Below are 27,399 nucleotides of genomic sequence, written 5' to 3'. Positions count from 1 at the left end.
GAAAACCACGAAACTCTGAGAGCACCAGGTCGAGGTCAAGGTTCCCCTCGCACCTGCGTGCTGGTTGTTTCTGGCTCTGGGGGGCGCTGCTCGTCTCTGTTTCAGAGCCAAAGAGCCCAGCATTGTCCAAAGTCGTCTCCATGGTCATGTGACCAGCATGACTGAATGTGCTGAAGGCGCACGGAACGCTCTTCCCTTCCCACCAAAGGGGCCCCTATTTTTCTACTTGCATTTTTAAAACATGCTTTCGAACTGCTAGGTTGGCAGAAGCTGCTGGGACAAGTAACGGGAGCTCACTCCATTACGCGGCGCTAGGGGTTCGAATTGCCGAACTGCCGACCTTTCTGATCAACAAGCTCAGTGTCTTAGCCACTGAGCCACCACATCCCTCTGAAAGGTCACCAAGGACCTCACAATCCCCTTCCTCCTCCCCCTCCTCCTCCTCCCTTCTAGTGCTGATGATGTTACCTAGTTTGGATAATGAGATGGCTGCAAGAACCGCCCCCCCTTCCCAGCTCAGAGAGCACCAAGGGCCCCTCATTTCCCCATTTCATGCCCTAACCGATGAGACATCGATGGCAGCCGTGTTTGACTATAAACATGGCCCTTCCTGTCCCACCCGGAATCTGCCAGCTTCGGCGCCTGCCCTGAGCCCCGGCTATCGCCCACTCAGCGCCTCCGTCTCCTCCGAGGCACATGCCGGTCTGAAGCGCCGAACCTGAGAACGCCTGGGCGTCCCGAGAGCAACTTCCATATGGAAAGCATTGCAGGCCCTCCGAAAATGCTGGCGACAGCTGCCACATTATGCAGAACATGAACCGCTAATCAGCCATGTGCTGAAACGTGAAGGAAGGTGCGCATTCAAGCTCGGTGACATGCCGTGTCTGCAGCACAGATGCACCGTCTGCACCATCCTTCTCTCCGGGTCCCTTCCTGTGGGGGGGAGGCCTTGGCTTGCCCACCCCCCCCACCCCCTTGGGCTTTTGGAAGGGGCTTCCTGCCTCCTGAGACCCTGGCCACAAGAGGAAGGGGCTTCGTGGAGGGACCAGCCCCCAGAGGCCCTTGCTGTGAAGAAGGGCACTTGGTCGCTCTTAGCAGAGATACAGCAGAAGCCCCTCAGGTGGGACAAGGTGCCCAGTGACACCCCCCAACTTCCACTATGTCTGTTCCTGCCCGCTGTCTGCCCCCCCAAGTATTAAGGGCCCCTTTTAAAAGCATTCTGGGAACCCCAAGGAAATTTGGGCCAATGCCAGCTGCTCTCCTTTTCATCAAACCAGGCCTCCAAAGCAAGGGGTCTCCAACCTTAGCCACTTTAAGACTCATGGACTTCCGCTCCCAGAATTCCGGCTGCCTGTGGAATTCTGGGAGTGGAAGTCCACAAGTCTTAAAGTGGCCAAGTTTGGAGACCCTTCCTCTAAAGCAGGTTGCAGGGTCTGCGTGGAGTGGGGGCTGACGAGGACTGATCAGGATGGGCTGCAGGCTGGCCTTGATCCCGGAAGGCCTCCTCCCATCCAGGCCCCAGCAGAGAAGGGCCCCTCGCCTCTGCACGGTGGGAAAGCAGCCATTCGCACATGCAACCAACACTGGAGTTCAGGCTTATGGGGATCCTTTTCCGTACTTTCCCATACACGGTTTCCTGTCTTTGCTGGTAGCTGGAGCACACGAACCTTTGCCTTCTCCTCCTGCTTTGCTCCCGAGGAGACTGTCCGGGGAAGGTGGTTCCCCGGCAGCTGTCTCATATTTATGACTGTCGCAATCGTCCTGGGGGTCACCTGATCCCCCTTTGCGACCTTAACAAGCATGGTATTAACAACTGCAGCGGTTCACTTAAATAGCTGTAGCAAGAAAGGTCGTAAAGTGAGGCAAAACTCGCTTCACCGTTGTCTCGCTTAGCAACAGAAACGTTGAGCTCAACTGTGGTCATAAGTCAAGGAATGCCTGTGTGCTCAAGTGGGTTTGTTTCCTGCCCTGACTGGATGCCCTCTGACTGTTCAGAGGGAGCTCCTGCCGGGAGCATTTGGCGCCTTCTCCGCCATCAGCCTAAATTGGCCCCACAGGTGGCCTTTTTGGGGGGCTTTTGCCCATGGGGTGGGCCTTACAGGCGGGGCACTTTGGCTTTCCTTCCATGTAATTTATTTATTTATATACCGGATTGGTTGGAGACATGGGAAAGAGGCCTTCATTCTGTGGTGGGTAGACAGTGGCTAAGACAAGGTTGATGAGGGTGATACCAGATTTAGTCCGCCTGTGTTGTGGTTCGCCGGCAGCAGGTGCGGATGGTTGAGATCTCTGATAGTGAGGACTCGAATGAGGGTTGTGTGTGATGCAGCGAAGGGGCCAGGACTATCGGAGAGTGGGGTGCTGCCTTCGGAGCTTGTGGAGTCTGGCAGCAGTGACAAAGGAAAGGTGCCTGTGCCCAGTGCGCGTGCGTGCAGGTCTGCTCGAAGGAAAGAGCAGCTGAAGCAGCACAGGCGATTTGGGAGTAAGACTGCAAGGTGATGGCTCCTCCCATAAGGGATAAAAGCCAGCCTTTGGGGTTGGCTTCTTTGCAGGAAGCAAAGAAGTTCTTTCAACTCAAAGTTCTTGTGGGAGTCCTGTATATTCTGGTTTGTTTTCGGAGGCCCCTGGCTTTGGATATTTCTCTGCAATTACTCTTGTGTTCTTGGCAGCCTTTCGCAACCTTGAAAGAGTTTGCTCTTATCTGGGACGCTTAGTTGTTTTTTTTGTAAATTTTATTTGAGTTTTTACAAAAAAAATACAAATAAAACATCTTTTTTGAAAGTAGCGTAATCCCGGGTTACATTTCTTCGTACAGACACAAATTCAATTTCATGCTCATTTTTATGTTCTATTCCATATCTTATTATTGTTTTACATTTTCTGCATAGCTTCTCCCCTCTTTTTATTTTAATTATCTCGCCTCAATTCAAATCATTATATTTATATTTTTTGTCTGTCCTGTTTCAATTATCTATTATCTTTTCTCATTAAACAAAGTTTCTTCTCTAGTTACTGATTGGAGTATGACGCCTTTATATCTTTTAAGTTTATCCATTTAACTCTTATTTAGGCTTCAATATATACCCTAAAGTTATAACATTCAATATAATACATAACTTCCATTCGGATTCTGCTTGGTACATTCTTAAAATACACACTATATTCTTAAAAAAAGAAAAAAATATAAATATATATAATTAAAACAACACATTCCATTCCAATTCAATTCTATCATTAATATTAATATTCATTACTTCTTTAACATTACTAATTAAATATCATACTTCTATGGGAACAATTATAAGCTTTCCATAATTAATTCCCCCTCCTTCACTTATATTTTATAAAACATTAACCAATTAAAATGTTCCCGTCCCTTCCTAATTCAATTATCTCATTTATTTTATTTCACTTATTTTATTCACAAACATTTTACTAAATTACACTAACTATTTTATCCCTCATTTTAATCATACATTGTTTCCAATTTTCTAAAGTTATTTCTATTACTAATATAACAATACAATCTTATGTACCTTTACAGAATCCCTTTTTCAGTTAAATTTTCACCCATTATCTCTAAATAGGCCCTGTTTCTTTATATCTTGTTCCGGTCCTTTGTAACTTCTTTTTCTTTTACCCCCTTGTCTCTCTACCTCTATTTCTCTCTTCTGTATTCCCCTCTTCTGTTGCTTTCCAGTATTATACTTATTTTTCGAATTATTTTTCTTTTCTTTGGTTGTTTTTTTAAGTCTTAAATTCTCCATTCTCTTTCCCCCCTTTCCTTTTTCTTCCTCACATAGAATTACTTGTTCATTAAAGGTGGCTTCTTCTTTGTCCCAGTCTTCTTGTTTTGCAGTCGTTTCTTGTTGTTTCTCATAGTTCCAAATCTCCATTTCTAAGAATTGAAAAACGAAGCCAAAAGAACCCTTCCCTTCTTGTGCATCTTCTTTGTACTTTTTAAGTTCCATTTCCAATTCATCGAGAAGTGGTGCCATTGTATAAATTTTTAAACAACCATCCGATTAATTTTAGTCATTCAAATATAATAACCAAGAATCCAAAGATCACCAAGTAATCCAAATACATGCAAGCTGTTTCTTTTTGCTCTTTTTTTCACTTTCTCTTCCTGGGGTTACTGTTTAGTTACAAAGTTTCAGTTAAAATATATCTTTTAGAAGTCTTGTTGAAGTTTTACTGTAGATTCTTTTTAATTCCAGGCAGTCTCCTCCCTCTTTCCAGATCCTGTCCTTTTATTCTTTTTCTCTGCTTTCCTGCTTGTGAAAAAAAAAATTTAGTGTCCAGAAATCTTTATTATCCCTTTGACATTTTGTTTTATTTTCAGCTTAATTGCCTGTTGATGTCAAAGCGGATTTTTCCGATTTCTTATTTAAGTCTCTTAGTTGTCAGTATAGGGAAGGAGAGAGAAGAAGAAAAAAACCCAAACCTTTCCCTTTTCACTTTCCTTCGCTGCTTCCGACTCTTCTTTGGGAGCGATGTTATTTTTTTGTAAGTTTAAATTCCAGGGTATCTTAGTTGTTGCTTTTGCAATTTAACCCAGTCAGCCAAAACTTTCACTTCTTATCTTCCTCCTGCACATTCTTTTCCGGTCAAGTTCTTCTTTGAGGTGGCCATTTCTGACCACCGCTTCAACTGCCTTCGGGAAAGGGAGTAATGGCCAGCTGAGGAGGAGAGATGCGGCTCTCCTCAACCCTGCTGGCAGTCCCCCCCGCCTCTTTACCACCTCTGCGGGGTGGCTTAGCCCCGAAACCAGCTGGCTCGGGGCGCTCCAGCGGCGGGCCCGGACTGAAACCGCGCACAATCGCGGATTTCTGTCTGTCGCCGAAGGAACTCAAACCGGAAGCCTGGGACAATTAGTTTTAATGACTCTTTGCTGTGAATGAACAGAATTCACAGAGAAGCATTTTATAAAGGTTTGCTTTTATATATACTTTGTGTTTGTTTGATTTGAACGAGGCTTGGGTCAGAACAGCCTGCCTCACAGAAGGACCGCAACTTCTATTTTGCTCAAGCTGAGCTTTCAGGAGCCTCCCTGCAGTTAACAGCATCCAGTAATTTCTAACCCTGGCTTTGTGACCGGCTGCCATGAGAATGCTCCAAAGATGTGTCAGATTTTGCAGCAGAAATTCAAATCCAGAAAGCACACACATAAATGTCTGATTCAGCAAGCAGGATTCATTAACTTCTTTATGCACATCATAATATGAGGAAAATGTACAATACCAATAGTAGATTCTTCTGAAGTAACACAAGCAAAACACAAGCAGCAGCTTCAGAGCTGAGAGCAGAGACCAGAGCCACACCAGGCCACTTCTAGTTTCACTTTCCTTTTTTAAAAAAAATTAATTTAATTTAATTTTTTTTTAAATTACGAATCTCTGTGGATAAATTCACAGTGGAATTAAAAGGCAAGAATATTATGCGGTTTGGGATAGGTGGTATAAATGGGTAGAACACAGAAATAAGAATTAATGTGTAGGAATAAATGCAAATATATGTATTATTAACGACACAGTGCTGTTAATGTAAATAGAGATCTAGTTTCACTTTCGAGTGCAGCTCCCATTGGCTGGTCTGTTGCCACGCCTATTCATTGACTGACTTTGTTACTTAGCTCTGTTCCAGTTCACAAATATACTCTGACAAGGTGCTTTTTTCCAAAAGGCAGGTGGACTTCCTTGGGGTTTTGTTTTGTTTTTCCCTTGAAGGCGCTTCGCTTCTCATCCAAGAAGATTCTTCAGTTCTGGAGAAAAACTGAACTGAAGAAGGTCCCTGGATGAGAAGCAAAGCATCTTCAAGGGGGGGGGGGAAAGAACCCCCAAGGAAATCCACCTGCCTTTGGAACAGCCCTGAGCTGGATGACGGAGACCTTCCTTAGATCATGAAAACAGCCGTAGTTCCACCGGAATTCCCCTTGGGCTTCTCACAGCCTCCTCCAAAGCTGACCGGCGCTTTTGCCTGGCAAAGAAAACGGGGTGGGGGAGTTGGGGGCAGAGGCCAGGGTGGGTGGGTGGGCAAGGCTTGCCCTGGCTGGTGTGCGGGATCAGGGTGGCACCCTTGGAGGCAGCATCCGCGGCTTGCTGCGGTTTTTAAGAGCCGGGAACTGAAGGCTGGCGGGGGGGGCGGGGGGTGAGCCTCCCTCTTGGCTAATTGTGAGTCATTTTGTCTGAACTTTGCAAATGCGGAGATCTAAGTCCCAATTAAGACATTACACTTGATGTGATAATTGAGGCTTTTTCTTTAATCCGGGGCCATAAAACGCCGTCTAATTAGGAGGCCCAGAGCCATTGTGATCTGAATTGGTCGGAGTTTAAAACACCCAGGGTGGAAGTCACACCTGGGAGCCAAGCCTCACCGAGGCCAGGCTCTCTAAATTGGTTCTGTTCCCTGTAGAAATGCACGGGGGTGGGGTGGGGGGAGCCCAACGGCTTCAATTAAGTGGCAGCAGCCCCCCCCCCAAAAAAAGGAAATGAGGTGTGGCCTGGGGAAAAGAGGCGGCATCCCAGAGAGGCCGGGCGTGTCCCGCTTGGGCTCCAGTGGGCTGTCAGCTTTGGTGGCGAGGGTGCTGGGTAGAATTTCCAAGGGACCACCTGCATCAGGTACACAGACAGGGGATGGGTTACCCTGAGAGGAGAAAAACCCGGTTGCCGGCAGAAGGAAGGGGTGTCCCTGGAGGGAGGGGCGACCGCCTATGTCCTCCTGCCCTGCCTCCGTGGCTCTGGTTTCTCCGGGGCCCTTAGACATGGTGGCCCCTTGGCAAGGCCAGCGTCTCAGTGCGTTGCCCAACTAGGGAGCTGATGAACCCTTTGCTGAAGGTCTCAGGGATGGAGGACGAGGGAGGGGAAGAGTTTTTTCCAGAAACTCACCCAGCTTCCTGGTTTGCCCATCGTGGGTCCTTGAAGAGGGAGAGGCTGACTGGTTGGCTGGCTCCCATAGATCAGGGCATTTTCTGGCCAGGGTGGGTGACGAGGGCCAGACCCTCGCCCAAGAGAGAGTCCCTTCTCCTCCACCGCAGGCCCCTTGGGGGCTAAATTGCAGTGTCTTCTAGGGGGGCTGTGAGTGGGGGCAGGGAAGGGGGTCCCCGTGGGCTTCTCTGTCTGACAATGACGTCTGTCTTGTCTTCCAGGACGGCTTTTCTGCGCTCCCGACCTCGGCTGCTTCTCCCAGTCCAAAGCCTCGTGTGCCTTGCCGCCTTCGGCCTTGCCCTGCCTTTGGCCATCAGCCTCTTCCCCCAGATGTCCGAGGTCAGTGACACACTCGTTCTGGTCCCTGGAGGATGGGGGGACAAGGGGGGGGCTCTTGTGGAAGGGGCCAAGGGCACCCCTGAGCGCCCTCTCGGTCGACAAAGTGGCAGGTGTGGGGGTCCTGAGCCCACCTGTGTTAGAATTTCAAATTCAGAAAACACACAGATGGCTGATTCAGCAGGATTCATTCACTTCTTTATATACATAATAACATGCTCAGTAAAGTTTACAATACCAATTGTAGATTCTTCCAACTGGTAGAAAGTTACAGGCAAAACACAAGCAGAGAAGCAAAATGGTTTCACTTTAGTTCAGCAGGCAAGCAAGCAAGCAAGTTTCAGTTTCCTCAGAGATGAGCACGGAGCAGAGAGAAACCACGCCTAGATTCCTCCCAGTCTCCACCCCCAATTCAGCTCCCATTGGCTGACCTTGTTAACCATGTCTCTGCCACTTCATGAATATTCTGATAACCTGCTCCAGAGCCTGTAGGGGCTCACTCATCTGCGGCTCCCGCTGCTTCTTGGAGGCACCAAAGGCTGCTGCTTCCGTGAACGGATGAGACCCCTACCGCCCCATGGGACTATCCAGGAGCCCACGAGTCCGATCTCTGCTGGCTCAGGGAAGAGACGCTGCTTGCAGCCTTTGGGCGGGGGAGCAAACGTAGAGCGTGTGGCACCCCAGAAAGTTGTTCTCGCTGCTGCCTCCCTCCCTCCGACCCCCCCATTTCAAGGCCAAGCCAAGAGTCCCAGTTTCCGAGGCCTTTAACCGCCTTTTGCTGCTTTTGTCCCCAAGGGGGCAGGCATGGCCTTTACTTGCAGGTAGCTTTCGGTTTAGGGGGCAGGGCCATCCATTTAACTTTACGGGGTGCTAGATTTGATTGCCGACAGCTGCGTTTTCCTATCCGCTTACTGCAGGAAAGGGTTTAACCCATGTAAGCAGTGGAATAAATAAAAATGGGGAAGGGCAGGTCTGCCGCCTGCCAATTTGAGAAATAAATAAAAGGTGGGTTGTTGTTTTTTTTAAAAAAATTCCTTGTCAGTTACATCAATCTGTGGGGTTGGTGATGGGATTTGCATGCCAAGGTCCCAGTTTGGGCAACAGTTTGAGACTAAAAGCATTTTCCTCCTTTGTGCATTGGGATCAGGGAGGGGCATCATCAGAGGAGTGCCGCCTCCCCCTCCCTCGCCCCCTTTGCCCCCCCCCCGTCTGCTGGCTTTGCAATAGGCCACCTGGAGTTCCCGGAGCCCTTTCATGAAACGCGGGGTAGAGGTGGGGGAAATCGGCCGCCCCGTTTTAATTAGAGCGCCACTTTAATTGATCAAAGGACTTGAATGGGTAACCCAGAGAAGCTGAGGAGAAGCCCACCCCCCCCGAAGGGGCAAGGCAGGGCCGCTCTCAGGCAAGCGCAGAAAACCCTCCTTCGCTGGCTCTGCCCCTGCAGGAAATGGGGCTGGGGGAGGAGAGAGGAGTGAAAACCCGGACTCTTGCGAGGCCCCCCGTCCAAAGGGGCCTGGGACGGCTGCAGCCCTGGGACCCCGGCACCCCGAGATGGCGGCCCTCCTGGGTATTTTTGGTTTGGGCTCCTGAGGCGAGGGCTCGGAGGGCCCGTGGGGTGGAGGCTGAGCCTGCCCACATGGGAAGGCAACTGGTGCCTGGCAGGAGGGCCAGAAAGGTTTGAGGGGGGCCTCCTGGTGCATCGATGGCAGGGGTCCCCAAACTTGGCGCTTTAAGACTTGTGGACTTCAACTCCCAGAATTCTCCAGCCAGCACAGAATTCTGGGAGTTGAAGTCCACAAGTACTTAAGCTCGCCAAGTTTGGGGGACCTCTGGTTTACGGCAAGTCACCGCAGCCAACTCGCCACGGGACAGAAGTTAACCCAACTACCGAAGAAAGAGAGGAATAAAATCACGAAAGGAAGGCGGGGTCAAAATGGGAAGGGGAAAAAAAAAAGATTAAAATGATTTTTTAAAAAACTGTTTTAAAGCATGAAACCGAATTGTCGAATGGTCTCTCTCGGCGAGTTTGCCCTGTGGCGAGTTGTCCTGGGTTGGCTCTGATGTCCCAGAATGTTCCGGAAGGGCCCCGATATTGGAGAAGTCAAAATGGGGCCCCTTTTTTCCCGCTGCCTGGTTCCCCTTGCCAATCCCCCTGCCCTGGCTGTTTTCCTTGTCCCTTCGAGCCTGGCCTTCTGCCTCCTCCTCCAGGGGGGGCCTTTCTAAGGGTGGATGGATGGGTTTAAACGCTTGGGCCGCCCCCCCACCATCCAAGGGGATTCCGCCTCCCTGGAGCTTCAGATGAGGGTCTTGGAGGGAGCTGGAAGGAGGGAGGGCAGAGCAGGGCGGCTGGAGGGACCAAGGCCACACAAGGGAGCCCAGCGCTTAGTCCCTCAGCAGGGCCAGCCAGATGCTGCTGGGTGTGTGTGTGTGTGTGTGTGTGGAAGGCACCAGATGTACAGGGGGAAACGCCCAGCCCTCCCCCAGCACCTGAGAGATGAATTTGAAACTTTCCAAGCCAGCGGCCATTGTCAGTTCTGGGGCTCTGAACCGCCCAAGTTAGCAGCGATGATTCCCTGCGTGATGCCCCCGTTTCAAGTCTCAAACCCTTGCCAGTGGGAGGGGGGCTTGGCTGGCCATGCTGCTTGCTTGCAGTGAGGAAGAAACTCCTCCTCCTCCTCTTCCTGTTCCTCTTCCTGTTCCTCCTCCTCCTCTTCCTCCACCTTTTTTCCTGCTCCTCCTCCTCTTCCTTCTCCTCCTCTTCCTCCACCTTTTATCCTCCTCTTCCTCCTTATCCTCTTCACCTTTTTTCCTCTTCTTCCTCCTCCTCTTCTTGTTCCTCCTCCTCATCTTCCTCCACCTCCTCCTCTTCCTCCTCCTCCTCCTCTTCCTCCACCTTTTTTCCTCCTCTTCCTCCTCTCCCTGTTCCTCCTCCTCTTCTTCCTCCACCATTTTCCTCCTCTTCCTCCTCCTCTCCCTGTTCCTCCTCCTCCTTTTCCTCCACCTTTTTCCTCCTCTTCCTCCTCCTCCTCCTCCTCTTCCTCCACCATTTTCCTCCTCTTCGTCCTCTCCCTGTTCCTCCTCCTCTTCTTCCTCCACCATTTTCCTCCTCTTCCTCCTCCTCTCCCTGTTCCTCCTCCTCCTTTTCCTCCACCTTTTTTCCTCCTCTTCCTCCTCCTCCTCCTCTTCCTCCACCATTTTCCTCCTCTTCGTCCCTCTCCCTGTTCCTCCTCCTCCCTTCCTTCCTCCTCCTCTTCCTCCACCTTTTTTCTTCCTCTTCCTCCTCTCCCTGTTCCTCCTCCTCTTCTTCCTCCACCATTTTCCTCCTCTTCCTCCTCCTCTCCCTGTTCCTCCTCCTCTTCTTCCTCCACCTTTTTTCCTCCTCTTCCTCCTCCTCCTCATCTTCTCTTTCTCCTCTTCCTCCTCCTCCCCTTCCTCTTCCTCTTCCTCCTCTTCCTCTTCCTCCTGGTACTCCCCTCTATGGGCATCTGCAGGTGCCCCTCAGTCCCCCAAGCATTCCGGCCTGTCCTTGGGAGGCAGCTGCCTTGTCCAATCCATTCCCAGCACAGGTTGGAATCGACCGTCCCTCCGCAGTGGGCCGGATTGCCACAACCCTGCCCCGTCCATGGGCGGAAGAGGAGCGGAAGGCCTGGCCCCGGGAGCCCGGGCGTCCTTCTGGCTCCCCAAGGCGGTGGGGGAGGGGAGAGAGCGGCTCTCCTTCTCCAATCTGTTTGAGGCCCCCTTTGCTGGCAGCGCCATGAGAGAAGCAAGAGGTTAATGAGCCAACGCCGCCGCGGTGTTGCGGCAGCAGCCGCACGATGACAGTGAGCAGCAATTACTAATTAGATGCAGTTTAACAGGAGGGGGGGAGTGACATCTCCTCTTCGCCAACTGTCAATAATTAGCAGATCTGGTGAGGCTGAAATGTGTCCACAGTTAAAAGGCGGCTCCTGCCTGGGAAAGGAGGAGGAGGAGGAAGAGGAGGAGGAGGAGGAGGAAGGTACTGTGAGGTCCTTGGTGTTTTTCTGAGCTCGGTTGTTTCCTTGCAGACATTTCATGACCCAACTAGATAACATCTTCATTGCTAGAAGGAGGAGGGGTTTGCAGGGAGGAGGAGGAAGAGGAGGAGGAGGACCTCAGCGGGACAGGCAGGGACCAGCCTTTTCCACTGGGATTGAGCTGGGCCGGCCTCAGGGCAGGCAGGGGCTTTTTCCGGGCAGTAGGGAGGCTGGCTCTGGTGCAGCCTCAGGGAAGGATCTCAGCCCTTCCGAGTGGCAGGAATTGAATCCCGTGAGAACAAAGGATTGGTGTTCCCCTAAGCCGGTCAGTTGCCTAACATCTAAGCTGGCTTGTGGTCATTGCATGTGAAGCCCTTGGTGAGTGGTGGCCGGGGTGCCATCAAGGTTTCAGCCTAGCCCCAGAGGCCTCGCCTTGTTCCCAAATTTGGAACTGGCATGGGTGCTGCTAGAGCTCCTTCTGGGGTTTATCCTGGGCAGGAAAGACAGAGACACTGGCTACGGGATGGCTCTTGTGCCCCATGCTTTGCCAGAATCACTCAGCCGCTCCCGGGCCAAGAAGGGACGAAGGAAGGAAGGAAGGAAGGAAGGAAGGAAGGAAGGAAGGAAGGAAGGAAGGAAGGAAGGAAGGAAGGAAGGAAGGAAGAAAAGAAAGGGAATGGAGAGAGGGAAGGAAGGAAGGAAGGAAAGGAAGGAAGGAAGGAAGGAGGAAAGGAAGGAAGGAAGGAAAGAAAGGGAACGGAGTGAGGGAAAGAAGGAAGGAAGGAAAGGAAGGAAGGAAGGAAGGAAGGAAAGAAAGAAAGGGAATGGAGAGAGGGAGGAAGGAAGGAAGGAAGGAAGGAAGGAAGGAAGGAAGGAAGGAAGGAAGGAAGGAAGGAAGGAAGGAAAGGAAGGAAGGAAGGAAAGAAAAGAAAGGGAATGGAGAGAGGGAAAGAAGGGAGGAAGGAAGGACAATGTTTCATCATAACAAAAGCCCCACGTTTTCTTTTATGCCTTAAAATGTCGGCGAATGCTTCCTGCAGCTGACGCTCTGGCCTTCACAAGCTGCCTTGGGGGAGCTTTGCAAGATCGCAGCTCCCCCAAATGTTCGTACCCATGTGGGCCCCAGGAAGAAGAAACTCCACAAAGGACACCTGGTTGGCTTAGCTGGGCTCTCTTTTTACACCCATGGACCCACCATCCTCTGCAGACACAGGAGCCACAAGGATTGGCAGCCTTGGAGGCACCTGCTCACCTGTGACGAGCCCGGAGTTTCTGAGAACCATCTGGAAGACCGTCATCAACTGCCGAATCCAGTGGTTTGAAGGGCTGTCACAGAGAGGAAGGGGTGTGTGTGTCAACTTATTTTCCAAAGCACCTGAAGGCAAGACAAAAAAAAACAATGGATGGAAACTAATCCAGGAGAGAAGCAACCTGGAATTAAGGAGAAACAGTGTGGACAATTAACCAGTGGAACAGCTTTGTCTTCAGACGTTGTGGGTGCTTCCAACCCTGGAGGTTTTTAAGAAGAGAACTGGACAGCCGCTTATCTGAAATGGTGTAGGGTCTCTCCTACTTGAGCAAGGGGGTTGGACTAGAAGACCTCCAAGGTGCCTCCTCTAGTCCGATTGATTGATGGAGTCCAAAGCTGCCCTCCAAGAGCCTAGGAAGAGCCCAGTATTCAAAGAAAAGAAAGAAAAGCTTCTATCGAAGAGTGAAACGTGAATGCGGAACCGAATTTTCTTAAACGGTTTGTTCTCGTAAGCCTCGTTCTTGGTATTCAGAAGGGCCGAGCCTTGCTTCTGCAGAACCTGGAGGCCTGGCGTCCGGGGAAGATGGTCTTCCGCTGGACCAGGGCCCAGGGCCTTTCTTGGACAGGGCTTTTCTCTTGGGAAATGCTCCTCACCCTTGGGGGGCTTTGGTCCTGCTCTCTGGAGCCAGAAAGAGCATCTCCTTCCACTCCGGGTGAGCCTGAAGAGGCCGCCGGGATTTTTGCAAGCTCTGCTTTCTCACCCCCTTTTCAACTGCGTTTGCACCACTTCCCTGGGCCTAGGACCCTTCCCTGGGAGCCTTTGGATTGTCAGCCTCTCTGGTGGGGCGGGGAGAAAGACAGGGCCGGATGATGATGATGCCCGATGCCGCAGAGGCGGTCATTTCTCCCTCCCCTCCCCCCAGCAGATCCCCCTGCCCCTTCCTCCAATTCTCTCGTTCTGTTGTGCAAACAGAGCATTCTTTTACACCCCCCCCCATGGGGGAAGGGAGGAGGGATCAGGACAAGAGGTTCAAAGGCACCTTTTCACACCTGGCACCTGCAGGCTGCTTGGATGCTCAGCTGCCAACTCCAAAGGAGAGGAAAAGTCTTCCAGATCCCCGGTTGCAAAGAGAAAGTGGAGACTCTGAAAGCTGTTCAACGACATCACTCATCCCTTGGACATTCCCTGCTTTCAGATGTCAAACAGGAGGCGGTGATCAAAGCCAAGGCCGGAAGAGGCAAGGCTCCGCTCGGTGCCCGGGGGCAAGGAATTGCCCTTTCGGGATCTCGCAAGCGGGCCTCCTTTGCCATGGAGACTAAAAGGCCAGGTGTGTGTGTGCGGGGGGAGCAGATCGAGACCTTCGGAGGCCAAAGGTTCCGGAGGAAAATGCAGGCGAGACACCCCGGCCTTCGGGGCGATTCTCTCTCTCTCTCTCTCTCTCCAGGCTGGATAAGGGTGGAATGAGGCCGTGCCTTAGAAGATCTCCACGGCTAGGAAACAAAGGCAGGGCAGGTGTGGGCCTCTTGCAGTGCCTCTGAAGGAAAGGTTGGCCCGTTCAAGGTATTAAGGCAGCTCCTCCAGGGCCTGAGCCCCTCCGTGCACCAGCAGCCGCTCCCGCTGCTTGGAGGGCAGGACACGCCCAGGATGGGATGGTGAGCCGGGTGCAGAATGCTGACCAGCTTTGGGTCCAACCTAAACCCTTGCGCTCCCGAAATGTTCTGTCTCGTTTTGGCTGAGGTATTCCCAACTGGGGCAGAGGCCAGGGATGAGATTCGGCCGGTCCGCACCACTCGGGGAGAAACCGGTCGTTACATTTCCGAGCAATTTTGTGAACTGGTTGTTAGAAAGAAAGCATTAGGGTGGAGATCCGGTCGTTAAAATCATTTGAATCCCACCACTGGCAAGAGACCCCCAGGGCGGCCCCATAGAAGACGGGGCAAGGATTGTTCAGAGCTGCTCCCAGGAAGGTGGAAAGGAAACAGGCAGTTTAAATTACAAGATTTTGACAGAGGCATTAACCCATGAACCGGAAGAGCCGCCAGTGCAGGGGCGGTTGGGGCTCTCCTTTCAGCAGAGGACTTGACACACACTTTTTTAAAGCTCAGGACTTTTGCTCAGTCTAGTCCAGGGGTCTCAAACTCAATTGACCTGGGGGCCGCTGGAGGCAGAGTCTGGGTGAGGCTGGGCCGCATAAGGGATTCCACAAAAAACGTTGTTAAAAAAAATATCCTCAAATGTCATCAACAGTTAATGATTTCTCCAATACATGAACTGTCCTGAACCCATGAATGGAACATTGAATGAAGGTCATGAACGGTTCCTCAGAACGTGGCTTCTCCGGCTTACTCCTTTGCTGCCAGAGACTTGACAACGCTTCCTCTCACATATCTGAGCCACATTTGGGTGGAGAGAAGAGGCACCTGAGACCCTCAGTATGGCTTGAAGATGATCCTCAGTAAGTCTGGACCTGTACTTGGACTTGTTAACGTTCAGGGTGGAGAAGAAGCCACGACGAGGAACGGCAGGCGGGACTTCCTTCAGAGGTCCATTCCCCCTGCGGGCCGCACTAATATTATACTTTCATATCACGGTGGGGGCCACAGGATATTGTCCCGCGGGCTGCAAGTTTGAGACCCTTGGTCTAGATGATCTTCCAAGACCTCTTTCGGAAATACCAACCGAAAAATTCTTCCAGGGATCAGAGAAAAGGCAGAGCCGCTCCACCAGACAACCCCAAAGAGCAGAAAGGAGTCAAACTTGAGACCGATAGGAAGTATGTCCGGGGCATCCCTGTTCGCTTCCCGTGAGTTCGACCTCCAGACTGCTGCAACCGGACTTGGAGGGGCCCCGTGAGCGGACAGACAAGGGCGGGAAGGCATGGGAGACCCTCCCCTCCCTCAGAGGATTTGTGGAACTGCAAAGAGCAGGGCCTAGAACGGCTGTGGGACAGATTGGGGTGCAGCTACTCTGAAATTCTCTTAAAAATAATATGATGCTTGCCAAAATTCTGTGTAGATTTCTCAAGAACCACATTTTTCCCCCTTTTACATTAAAAACCACATTTGGAGTGTTCTTAAGAGTCTGTGCCTGGATGACTGGAAACCCCCAGAGTTTGTGAACCTTTAGGAATTTTCAATATTTCAATATTTTAGCATAACCGTGTGCTAAAGTGTTACCTCTTTATCTGTTTTCCACATAAGTCCTCAGACTCAATAAAAAGAACTTAATGAAACACGGGAGTCAATGAACAAGCATAATATTTTTGGATCATTGATGGGGTGCCCTTTATCCAGTTGGAAGACTTGTGTGGAGAACACATCAGATTTTATGCAGAAATATCGAGAGCACATATTCTTAAGCACCACTGGGATTTACTGTTATATCTTCAGGTTCAAACACATAATATTTAAGATTGCATTAATTATACAATTCATTGTTTATAGGCAATGCAGAGGCCCACTTGTTGATACCTATTTTTCAGATTTTTAAAATAAATAGGAATTGTGTTTACGTAGTACTTCTTTCCAGAATGGCCAGCACATCTGTGTTTCATTTTCTGATTGATTGAATGGGTTCTTAATCGATTGTGAAAATGCTGGGGCCGTAATATGTCTGCTTCCGACAAAGCCATTGCTGCAGTCCCTCGTGGCAATGCCAGTCCATTTGGGGCTGGGTGGCAGGATCCAAAAGTGGTTCGTAGGCTGATCCAAAAATTGCCCCCAAATCATACTTTTCAGTCATTTCTTAACTGTAGGAGTGAGTATTGGGTGGACAAGCTAAAGATTTGGTTCTTACTTTTAGATAAAAGTAAAGGAAAAGGTTCCCCTCACACATATGTGCTAGTCGTTTCCGGCTCTAGGGGGCGGTGCTCATCTCCATTACAAAGCCAAAGAGCCAGCGCTGTCCGAAGACGTCTCTATGGTCATGTAGCCAGCATGACTAAACGGCGATAAGGTGCATGGTTCCCTTCTCACCAAAGTCCCTATTTTCCTACTTGCATTTTTACATGCTTTCAAACTGCAAGGTTGGCAGAAGGTGGGACACGGAACGGGAGCTCACTCCATTACGTGGCACTAAGGATTCGAACTGCCGATCGACAAGCTCGGCGTCTGAGCCACCGTGTCTTTTATGATGAAATAAAAGCACGCTTCTCCAGTTCAGATGAATCGGTTCAGGTTGAGGAAAAAAAAAAACCAAAAACTCAGAATGTTCTCAAGAGATCAAAGCATCAGCCTCCAAATTGCAGCTACCTGTTGTGCAAAGATTTACAATTTATGAAAGACTTACGGAGCAGAAGTGAAACGCCGAGTATTGAATGGAGGACTTCGTTCTACAAAAAGTCTTAGAGCCAATTATACACTCGAACGTAAGTCAGCAGGTGCGGTGGCAAGAATAGGCAAGGCGACTTTGCATCGGTTTCCTATATTGCTCTTGGGTTGTGGGGTTCAACGTGGAGGAGCACCCCCTTTTAGGATGGATGTAGGGAAAATGGAACGGATTCACAGATGAACGAAGATCCGGAGAACATCCTATGCAGAGCGGAAGAGAAGGACTAGGGTTGATATGAAAGCAATCGCCTTTGGGACATCCTTGGACTGCCTTGGCTTTTTTGGCAGCTGCAGGACATTGCTGGCTCATACCTAAACATTGGTCCACTAGGACAGCTAGATCTGTCTTGGAGTTGCTGCTATTGACCCAGGTGCCACCAACTCTGTACTCTCGCTTTGGGCCAGGTGCCGAGCGCAAAGTGGCTTTGCACTAAATTCTATGCACCTAACCCACTTTGGGTGACTGTTGGATGGTTTGGCTGGCAGTGCTCACTTCGCTACCTGTTTTGCATTTGATCCATAAGTTGGTCCGGAGAGGGGCTGAGATGGGGGATGGGGCGTGGGAAGAGGGAAGGTGGGGGAAAACCAACATTTGGGTTAACAGACCCGGGACCAGGTTTGTCAAGGTTAAATGAAGTTTTGATGACCTGCAAGTAGGGGAATGTGGATTGTCTGTCCTATCAACAGGAGTGACCTTCAAATTTCTAGGTTCTAACGTATCACAAGACCTAAAATGGACACCTAACATCAAAAACGTCATCAAAAAAGCACAACAAAGAATGTTCTTTCCGCGCCAACTCAGAAAGCTCAAACTGGTCAAGGAGCTGCTGATCCAGTTCTGCAGAGGAATGAGTGAGTCTGCCATCTGCACCTATATAACTGTCTGGTTTGGTTCTGCAACCCAACAGGACAGACACAAACTTCAGAGAGTAATTAGGATGGCAGAAAAAACAATTACTACCAACCTGCCTTCCATGGAGGACCTGTATACTGCACAAGTCAAAAAGAGGGCTGTGAAAATATTTACAGACCCTTCACATCCTGGACATAAACTATTTCAACTCCTCCCCTCAAAACGACGCTATAGAGCACTGCACAGCAGAACAACTAGACACAAGGACAGTTTTTTCCTGAATGCCATCACTCTGCTAAACAAATAATTCCCTCAACACTGTCCAACTATTCACAAAGTCTGCATTACTATCTTCTTATCACTCCTTATCGCCCATCCCCTCCCACTTGTGACTGTATGACTGTAACTTTGTCACCTGTATCCTTAAGATCTATATTGACTGTTTCCTAGTACGATTTGATTGCTTATTGTACCCTATGACTATCATTAAGTGTTGTACCTGATGATTCTTGACTCTTGTTGAATGTATATTTTCTTTTATGTACACTGAGAGCATTTGCACCAAGACAAATTCCTTGTGTGTCCAACCACACTGGGCCAATAAAGAATTCTGTCTACCTTTCAGTTTTGCATGCGGATTCTCACTGCCGTACTTATGTGCGATTAAAATTATTCTCCTGCCCATTTTCAGAGGGCGGGATCTGTTGACCTTCCTCCCGTGAAGACCCGTTCACTGTTGGGGGGAAGAAATCAGCAACCCAGAGAGCGGTGGGCTGCCCTGCAAGCAGAGACCAGGCGGCCCCTCTTTCTGCATATTTGTGGTATGAGCCAATGTCCACGGGTGCTGGGCGCAGCTGCTGCCCGGTCTCAACCTGGCCGGCCCCTCGGAAGTGCACAGGCCAAGGTGGTGCCAAGCTGGAGGTGGCCTCCATGGCTTTGCCAAGAGGGAACTGGGCTTGGCGGGTCCAACAAAGGGGCTCAGTGGGCCCACACTTTCCAGCGGCTGGCGCAGTGGCCCTCCTCCACGTCAGCCGGTCCCACCCTCCCCTCGTAGGAGGCCCCCGCCGTCTCCCTTTCCGCTTTCTGCTTTGTGTTTAAATAAGAAAAGAAATGGTGAAGTTGCTAATAATGTCTCTAAGAGAAAATATGCTACATCTGCTATGGATAGCAGTACAAAATTAGCTACTCACACCTCTGACACCCAAGATGTCTTCACTTAAAATACCCGCCGGCTTCCTTTACATAACTTTGCTGATGATATTTAAAAGAAATACAATTTTGCAATTACTTCTTCTTTCTGGTGTATATCATTTTCTTTTTATGTTTATATATTTCTGCTTCATTAGTGCAGACTGAAGGGTGATTAGATCCCTTCAAACATTTTACAGAGGTTAAACGTTGATTAAGATTTAATTATTACTGTAAATAGCTTGGAATGACATATGGTGCCAAAACCTGACATATGTGCATTTGAATAAATGAAGTGCTATTTCCCAGGATGCATCAGGAACTGTTTAACAGCTTTGGTGAAGGGTTATGTTGCACCTCATGTTAAGATTTCTTGGATGTTATATTTTGTTGGGTTTCTGCAGCTGAAAGCTAAGAACAGTTTTTCCAGTTTTTAAAAACATTGAATATTTTAAATACCTAAATTGTTTTGCACAATTTTTTGCTAATTTGTCTAACTAGGTTAAACATTTTCAAAAGCTTTTAGGTTTTCCATGTAGGTTCCTAGCGTTGTTGTGTCAGCCTTTGGCACTGCCTCCCGTAGATAGCGTTTTGAAGATTATAAAAATAATAATTTTAAAAGGAGCATTTGGGGTGGCTGCACCTGCTTTGGGTGGCTGAGGCTCTGAAGGAAAGACCTGGCCCCTTACACCCCTTCCAGGGGTCTGACCTTCCCTTGGGAGGCTCCAGAGACTGCAGGATCAAAACAGGATTTCAGTACTGGAGGGCAGTATTTATTTTATTTCCTTCCTCAACTGTCACAGTCACTCATCTTGCAGGAATCATAAAGCCACCTGTATCCAAAGCCAACAGAACCGACTGGCAGGGGAGGGCATCATTCGGACTTCTCCAAGAAATGGGTTCTCTCAGCCCTTTGGGGGCCACTCAGAGGTGGGATTCAGCAGGTTCTGACCAGTTCTGGAGAACTGGTAGCGGAAATTTGGAGTTGTTCGGAGAACTGGCAAATCCCGCCTCTGACTGGCCCTGCTAACCCCATCTCTTCTCTGCTTCCCGTTGAGTCCCAGCGTAGTCTTTTGTTGCCTTGCGCAGGAGAACGGAGCTGGAAAGCAGGTTAGTGGGGGTGGGGAGGGAAGGGGGATTTTACAGTATCCTTCCCCTGCCACGCCCACCAAGCCACGCCCACCAAGCCAAGCCACGCCCACAGAACCGGTAGTAAAATAATTGAATCCCACCACTGGGGCCGCTATGTCTTCAGAGTTTAGAAAAGCCAAGGGGGGCTGGAAGGGGGCGTGGGGAGATGAAAAGAGACGTTCCACTTCCTTAAGCCTTGCAAACCCATTTTGTTGTATCCACCGGGGGGGTCTTGGACAGTGGTGGGATTCGAATTTTCTTCCTACCGGTTCCGTGGGCGTGGCTTGGCGGGCCTGGCTGGGGAAGGAGACTGTAAAATCTCCCCAGTCAGAGGTGCGATTTGCCCGTTTTCTGAATTCAGGATTTCAGCTACCGGTTCTCCAGAACCTGGTCAGAACCTGCTGAACACCACCTCTGGTCTTGGGTCCTCTGGCCGACTGAAATGGAGCACAGGTGCTTCCCGTGATGGAGGCGTGGGACATTTGGGGATGCCGGGAAGACCTTTCAAACGAGGGAAGGACATCCCAGAGGGAAGCCAAGCCCCCCCTTGGTGTGGGGAGCAGAGAGGCAGCACCTGCCATTGCCTCCGCTTAGAGGCAGCATTGAGGCATCTTGCAAGGAGCGTCCAGCGTGGGATGTTGTGGCGTGAACAACATACATACTGCGGCACTGAGCGGACAGGTTTCTGCCTGGTGCAGACTCTGTAAGGGTAAAAGGATGATCTTGTTTAGGATGGGGTGGCCCCAGAGGGGGGGTTATGTGGCCTTCCATTCCAGGAGAAAGAGGGGGGGGGGGCCTCCTTGGACCCCAGCCTCTCCTGGGAGTCTAGACTGGACACAGCAGCAGGTCCTTTGGGGCGCAATCGTGGCTTGTAGACCACCGGGAGGGGCCGGTCTCTGCACCCCGGGCCTCTTACCCTCAGTCAAAGCACCAGGGGGACCCCCCTATCTCCCTCCCACCTCCCCCTTTCGCTTTCAGCCTCCCAACTCCGAATGTTGGCTTCTGCCGGCACTTCCTCTGGGCTCAGTGTCGCAGCTGTGCTGTTGAGATGCTTCCAGATGATTCTTCCCACTTTCTCTGTTTCCCACCTGTCCCCCTAAGAGACAGGCAGCCACCAAGATTGTGCGCGTGGTGTGTGAGTGTGAGTGTGTGCTGAACTGGTGATTCCCCGCGCCTGGCAAGACCGTGTGTGTGTGGCGCTCAAGAAGGCCACGGACGGGGCAGGGCTTGGGCCACGATGAAAACCCACGGGGGTTCCTGCAGAACTCTCTGTTGGTGTGCTAACAGATTCCACCCATGTCATTAGTATAACTTTGGTGTGTGTGTGTGTGTGTGTGCGTGTGTGTGTGTAAGTAATGAATTGAAATCTATTATCGCTCAAACCGCTCCGATAGAGCCGCAAAGCACTACGAAGCAGGATATAAGTCCAAGTGCTTTTGTTGTTGCTAATTAGAGCAGCTTTGCTCCTTCCTTTGATGACACGAATGGGTTGGTTGCTCGGGCTCCACTTATGCTGGCAGGGGATGATGGGTAGCTGTGCTCCTGTCATGTGTCTGCACACCCACAGCCTCTCACACACACCCCTCCCATCTTCCTGGGGAAGGAGGCTCCAAATCCAAGTCCCCTGCACCTGGCCCAGTGGTGGGATTCAATTTTTTTTTTACTACCGGGTCTGTGGGCGTGGTGTGCCTTGGTGGGCGTGGCAGGTGAAGGATGCTGCAAAATCCCCCTTCCCTCCCCCCTAACCTGCTTTCCAGCTCCGTTCACCTATGTAGGGCAACCAAAGAAGACCCAGCCAATCATCTGGGACTCGGGAGGCAGAGAATAGATGGGGTTGGCGGGGCCAGTCAGAGGTAGGATTTGCCAGTTCTCCAAACTACTCAAAATTTCCACTACCGCTTCTCCAGGACTGGTCAGAACTGGCTGAATACCACTTCTGACCTGCCCACCCCCCTCCCCAGGAGGGGCTGGGTCTGGGGCCAGTTGCTGGGTGCCTTACAACCCTCCGGGCCCAAAAGCATCCCGTGATGGTGCCAACGCTCCAGAGATGATAACAAAATCCCCGACATGCCCAGGGCCTCGCAAGAGCCGGTAGAATTACGGTGAGCTTTTCAAGAGGGGGCCAGAGAGGCTTCTAAAACCACCTTGTCCCCCTGAAAAGGAGCATCTGTTGAAAAGAGAAACCTGTTTGGTTTTGATAGCGAGGAGAAAACCTCTGGCTTAGGTTACTTGCCTGAGGTGGGATACCTGGCACCGAAAGGCACCTAGTTGCCTTCGGGGTCCATGGGCAGGGTGGGATTCTCCTGGTCCAGACAGGTCCGGGTGAACCCCTTATTCCAACAATCAGCTGGGTCCAAACTAGTTCGCTCCTACGAGCAGGTGGGGGCTTTTTTAAACATGGAGCGTGTGCACAGAAGAGTGTTCGATGCTTGCGTGCGCATACACCGACCCGGTTGTTATACCGGTTGAATCACACCCCTGCTGTCGGGCCTCGGCTGCTCCAAGTAGCCTCTCAAAACCAACCTGTGCCAGGGCTCCGGCATCCACCGCCATTTAAATCGTGAATCTTTAGCCGCATCTCTCAGAGTTTAAAGAAGATTTATTAGGCGTGACCATGCTGGTGCTACCTGGGTGTAGCCGACTCTGAGACACATCATTCATTTCACCCTTGACCCTGGTCTTCCCCCTACCCCCTGGATGCATATTCTCCAATGGGACATATCCATAGCCAAGAGTCACCAATCATGCTCTCCAGTAATAATCTTGTGCGCCAGAAGCTTCAGTTGCCTAGAAATTATCTATAAGCATTTAAGGCAGTGGTGGCTAACCTTTTTGGGCTCCTGTGCCAAAAATTTTGTGTGTGCACGCTCATGCTCGCGTGCCAGCACCCAGAAGGCAATGCACATCCTTCCACGCTCCCTACACATGCATGTTCACACCCCCTGCAGCCCCCTTACCAGCACTGCACCTCACAGCTGATTTTCAGCCGGTTTGAGGCCTTTTTCGGCCTCCCAGAGGCTTGAGGAAGGCTTCTGCAGGCTTTGCAGGACAAAAATTAGGCCTGTTTCGTCACTTACAGTATTTCCGGAAAACAGAAAGTGACGAAACGAGGCTGGTTTTCAGCCTGAAACCTCTGGGAGGCCGAAAAAGGCCTCAAACCAGTCAAAAATCAGCTGTGAGGCACGCACATGTGCAGTGAGGTAAGTTTGCCTGCAGCCTGCATGCCGGAACAGATGGCTCTGCGTGCCACCTGTGGTACACGTGCCATAAGTTCACCATCATGGATTGAAGGAATGCACTACTTCCTCCACTCCCTTTCTGCTGAAAACTCTAAAATATTCATGAGTTGACAACCTGGGTGAGCAAAGGAGATTCAAGAGGTCTGGGCGTGGTACCTCTTAGCCTCTCTGCCCCCTGGCAGCTTTCATGCCCCATCCAGGGGCCTTCTTCTGACCCAATTTTCCTGCCTTCTTCTTCTCGGCAGATCGAGACCGCCCGCTTGGAGCCAGACATCGCTCAGGCCACCTCCAGCCTGACCGTCACCTACAACAAAGGGCTGTAAAGCTGAAGCCAGCCCAGCCCTCAGCACCCAAGACGGTGGCAGCAGCGGCAGCAGCGGCGGCGGCGGTGGCGGAGGCACAGAGAGGCGTGAAGGGAGGAGGGGGGCTGGTGGGGAGGGGGTGGAATACAATAGGAAGGAGAAGACGGCAAAGCTGTGGCTTGTAACATCTTCCCTCCGTCAAGAACGGAGTGTAAATTAGCACTTTCCCGAGACCCGGTATCTCACGTTGGTCGAAAAGATTAATATTTAAAGTTCTCAATTAGCGACAGTAACAGCACAAAGAGAAGAAGGGGGTGGGGGGGGAAGGAAGGAGGCAGGAACTGTTGGTGAAGGGGGGAGGGGGCTGTTGGAAAGTCTGACTTCCTCTGGCTCTGCTGAGCTCCAGGCCAGCCTGGCAACCCACCCCTCAGATGCCCAGATGTTTGGGGGTGCAGCTTTCAGGATCCCAGGCACCCATGGCCGAGCAGGGAGGTGCAGTCCCAGATAGTTTGGGGAGGGGGGTTGGGGAGCAACTGCAGAACTATGGGGAGGGGGACCGCCCTGCTCCTCCTTTCAGGCCGGAGGGCCAAGCTGCAGCTCTTGAGTAGGCGGCTTTTCAGTCCTGGCTGGAGCTGTGAGGGTCACTTTTGATCGTAAGCCCTTCTCAGGGCTTCCTTGCTCCTCCGCGCAGCCCCCAGGACCCCTTTCCCTTTTTCCTGAGCAGAGCCGCCTCCTGCTACCCTCAGGAGGTGGGGCATTGAACCCAGGAGCTCTTGGAGGGGCAGCTGGGGTCGTCCTTCCTGTGCTGTGGGGGCAGGGTTTTTTTTTTTTGGCTTGCAGACTCCCATGGAGGGAGGGAACCTCCCTGCAGTGGCCCTTCCCACGGGCCCTTCAAACCCAGGGCAGAGGAGGGCCTCTTTTTATGGGGCCAGCTGTGGGACGGAGGCCAGGACAGGGCTCTTCCCTTCCCACTGCATTCCACACACCCCACCCCCGGGAGGGTCTTGGGGTAGGGACATAAGGGGGTGGGGAGGCAGCCATATTGGGGGGCAGGGGGGTGCAGGATATGGGGCAGCAGCAGCGATCAGCCCTAGAGCCTTAGAGGTTGGGGGCCTCAAAGAGGCTGGTTCTAGCCCACTGAAAATAGGCAGCCTGCTCACACACTCACCCAACCCCTGAAATACTTTCTCTGGCTCCCTCCTGAAAGGCCCCAGCCCCCCACCCCCTCCCCCTGCGTATTATGGCTCCTGCAGGTTCTCCACAGGCAATGCTGGTTGCAGCTCTGGGAGCCCTTCGGAGAGGGGGTTTCTCTGATCGACCCCTTCTTTTGGAGGGGGTGGGGGCGGGCCGAGCTTTGCCTGCTGTTTTAATTCTCACAGGACTGGCCAGCACTTCCTGCCTTCGTGGGAGCTGGATGTGGCACATTGGTGTCTGAGACCCACTGCCAAAGGCTGTAGGTTGGTAGATTAGGAAAGAAAGAAAAGGAAGAGAAAGAAAGAAAGGAAAGAAAGAAAGACAAAGAAAGAAAGAAAGAAAGAAAGAAAGACAGAAGAAAGAAAGAAAGAAAGAAAGAAAGAAAGAAAGAAAGAAAGAAAGAAAGAAAGAAAGAAAAAAAGAAAGAGAAAAGAAAAAGAAAGGGAAAGGAAAGGAAAGAAAGAAAGAAAGAAAGAAAAGAAAGAAAGAAAGGGAAAGAAAGAAAGAAAGAAAGAAAGAAAGAAAGAAAGAAAAAGAAAGGAAAGAAAGAAGAGAAAGAAAGAAAGGAAAAGAAAGAAAGAAAGAAAAGAAAGAGAAAAAGAAAGACAGAAAGAAAATAGAAAGGAAAGGAAAGGAAAAGAAAGAAAGAAAGAAAGAAAGAAAAGAAAGAAAGAAAGGAAAGGAAAGGAAAGAGAAAGAAAAGAAAGGAAAGAAAGAAAGAAAAAGAAAGGGAAAGGAAAGGAAGAGAAAGAAAAGAAAGGAAAAGAAAGAAAGAAAGAAAAAGAAAGAGAAAAAGAAAGACAGAAAGAAAATAGAAAGGGAAAGGAAAGGAAAAGAAAGAAAGAAAGAAAAGAAAGAAAGAAAGGGAAAGGAAAGGAAGAGAAAGAAAAGAAAGGAAAGAAAGAAAGAAAAAAAAGAAAGGGAAAGGAAAGGAAGAGAAAGAAAAGAAAGGAAAAGAAAGAAAGAAAGGGAAAGGAAAGGAAGAGAAAGAAAAGAAAGGAAAAGAAAGAAAGAAAAAAAGAAAGGGAAAGGAAAGGAAGAGAAAGAAAAGAAAGGAAAAGAAAGAAAGAAAGAAAGAAAGGGAAAGGAAAAGAAAGAAAAGGCAGAGAAAGACAGGAAGACAGACTTTCACAGCCAAGTAGTGCCACAGGAGGAAGTGCCAGTTTAGCTGACAGCAGGCTTCATCCGATGACTGGCAGAGCCAGGGGCTGAGCTGAGCGAGTCTCTTTGCAGCATTCATTACGCTTCCTCACCTTCCTTCCTGTTGTTTTGGGTGCGTGTTGTGGAAACTCAGGTAATGAGATTAAATTTCAGGCCCAACCCTAAACATGTGAACGCAGCCCTTGTGCCTTGTGGAGGGGGAGGGGCTGAGACGGTGCCTCTGCCCAAAAGCAGACCTTGCCTCCCCCAGACCCTCTTCGTGCCCCCTTGGACCCCCTGCCCGGTTAGTCCCCTAAGTCTGGGGCTGGGTGAAATTGGTTTGTGTCTTCCCAAAGTATTGGGGGCAGTGGGGCACAGCCAAGGCCTCTTCAAACTTGCCCCAAAAGGAAGCTCCTCCGAGGAGCCACCCCCCTTCCACCCCCCTTCCACCCCCCCAAAGGAGTACCCTGGGCGCTCAGACTCTGCACCTTAATCTCCCAGCTGGGGCTGAAGCAGGAAATGCCCGGGGGGTGGGGGTGGCGGTGGGTGCAAGCCTCCCCCCCCTCTGCCCAAGGGTATGTTTGGGTCAAGAAATCCATGCCCATCGGGGGGCTTTCGCTGACTCAGAGGGAGGGGCTCCACCTTGATCCCAGTGGATTATTTTAAACTCCCCCCCTCCAAAAAAAAACAACAAGATTCCAAGGATTTTTTTTTAGCCCAGCAAAAGTGAACCGTCCCTCACTCCAAAGTGCCCACCTGCCGACCCCCATCCTTTTCCCAGGAGGGCGCCTGGTTGGGTCTTGGCGCTGCCTGGCTGAGGGGCTTCTGTCTCTCCACCCCAGCCGGTAGCAGAGTAGAGGGGGGGGGGCATACCAGCACCCGCAACCCGCCGGCTAATTAATTTTGCCGCCACTCCGAAGAAAGTACAAAAGGAGCCGCGTCGGACCCCGCGTCCCTCGCTCGGCGTAATTGGGGCGAGGCTGGCAAGCTGGCTTGATGCTCACCTCAGCAGCTAATAATAATAATAATGAGAGGATCCTCTCTTGTAGCTTTTAATTAGGAACTGAGTAGTTAATTGATTTGTTGGGTATGTTAATTAAGGAATAATGAGGGCTGCGATGAAGCAGAAAGAGGGAGCCAAGGCTGCCCCGCCTCCCCGCTTCAAGGCAGAAGAAAGTGGGGCCGGCCGTCCAAAACCGCCTCCAAGCTCCCGCCTACCGGAATTGGCTTCTCTATGGGGAGAAGAGGGTCTAGGGGAGATAGTCCTTTAAGCAGGGCCCTGTGAGGCCAGGGGGGTGTGCAACCCTCCCACTCCTGCCCCTTCTTGACTGCCTTGGGAGGGGAGAGGGCCGTCCACGTGTCCCCCTCCCTCAAAGCTGCAACACCTGCCTCGGCCAAAGGCACCTGTGTGGCCCATGCTCCACAGCCGGTCAATCCCTTGGCAAAGAGGCTGGGCCCAGAGAGCAGCTAGAGGGGAGACCCATTGCAGGAGTTGCGAGGCCCAGCAGCTAAGGAAG

General features: G+C 50.8%; 1 protein-coding gene across 4 annotated transcripts in view; it reads left to right on the top strand.

Moving 5' to 3' along the window:
- SFXN5 (sideroflexin 5) overlaps positions 1-25,045 on the top strand; it is a 69,555-nt gene extending 44,510 nt beyond the window's left edge. For 3 of the 4 annotated variants that reach the window (XM_087935731.1, XM_026717139.2, XM_087935732.1), the window contains 2 exons: positions 7,148-7,265; positions 23,492-25,045. In XM_087935731.1, the coding sequence (XP_087791857.1) occupies positions 7,148-7,265; positions 23,492-23,569 (196 nt within the window). In that variant the 3' untranslated portion in view covers positions 23,570-25,045. The remainder of the gene's footprint in view (positions 1-7,147; positions 7,266-23,491) is intronic. The other variant, XM_087935733.1, reaches the window with a different exon arrangement.
- Positions 25,046-27,399: the final 2,354 nt, after the last annotated feature.

Source organism: Pseudonaja textilis, chromosome 6 (genome assembly GCF_049901715.1).
Source record: "Pseudonaja textilis isolate UNSWEBS1 chromosome 6, rPseTex1.2, whole genome shotgun sequence".
Classification (NCBI taxonomy): Eukaryota; Metazoa; Chordata; class Lepidosauria; order Squamata; family Elapidae; genus Pseudonaja; species Pseudonaja textilis.
The sequence above is the reverse complement of the archived record's forward strand: the minus strand, read 5'-3'. Positions and strand labels throughout refer to the sequence as shown.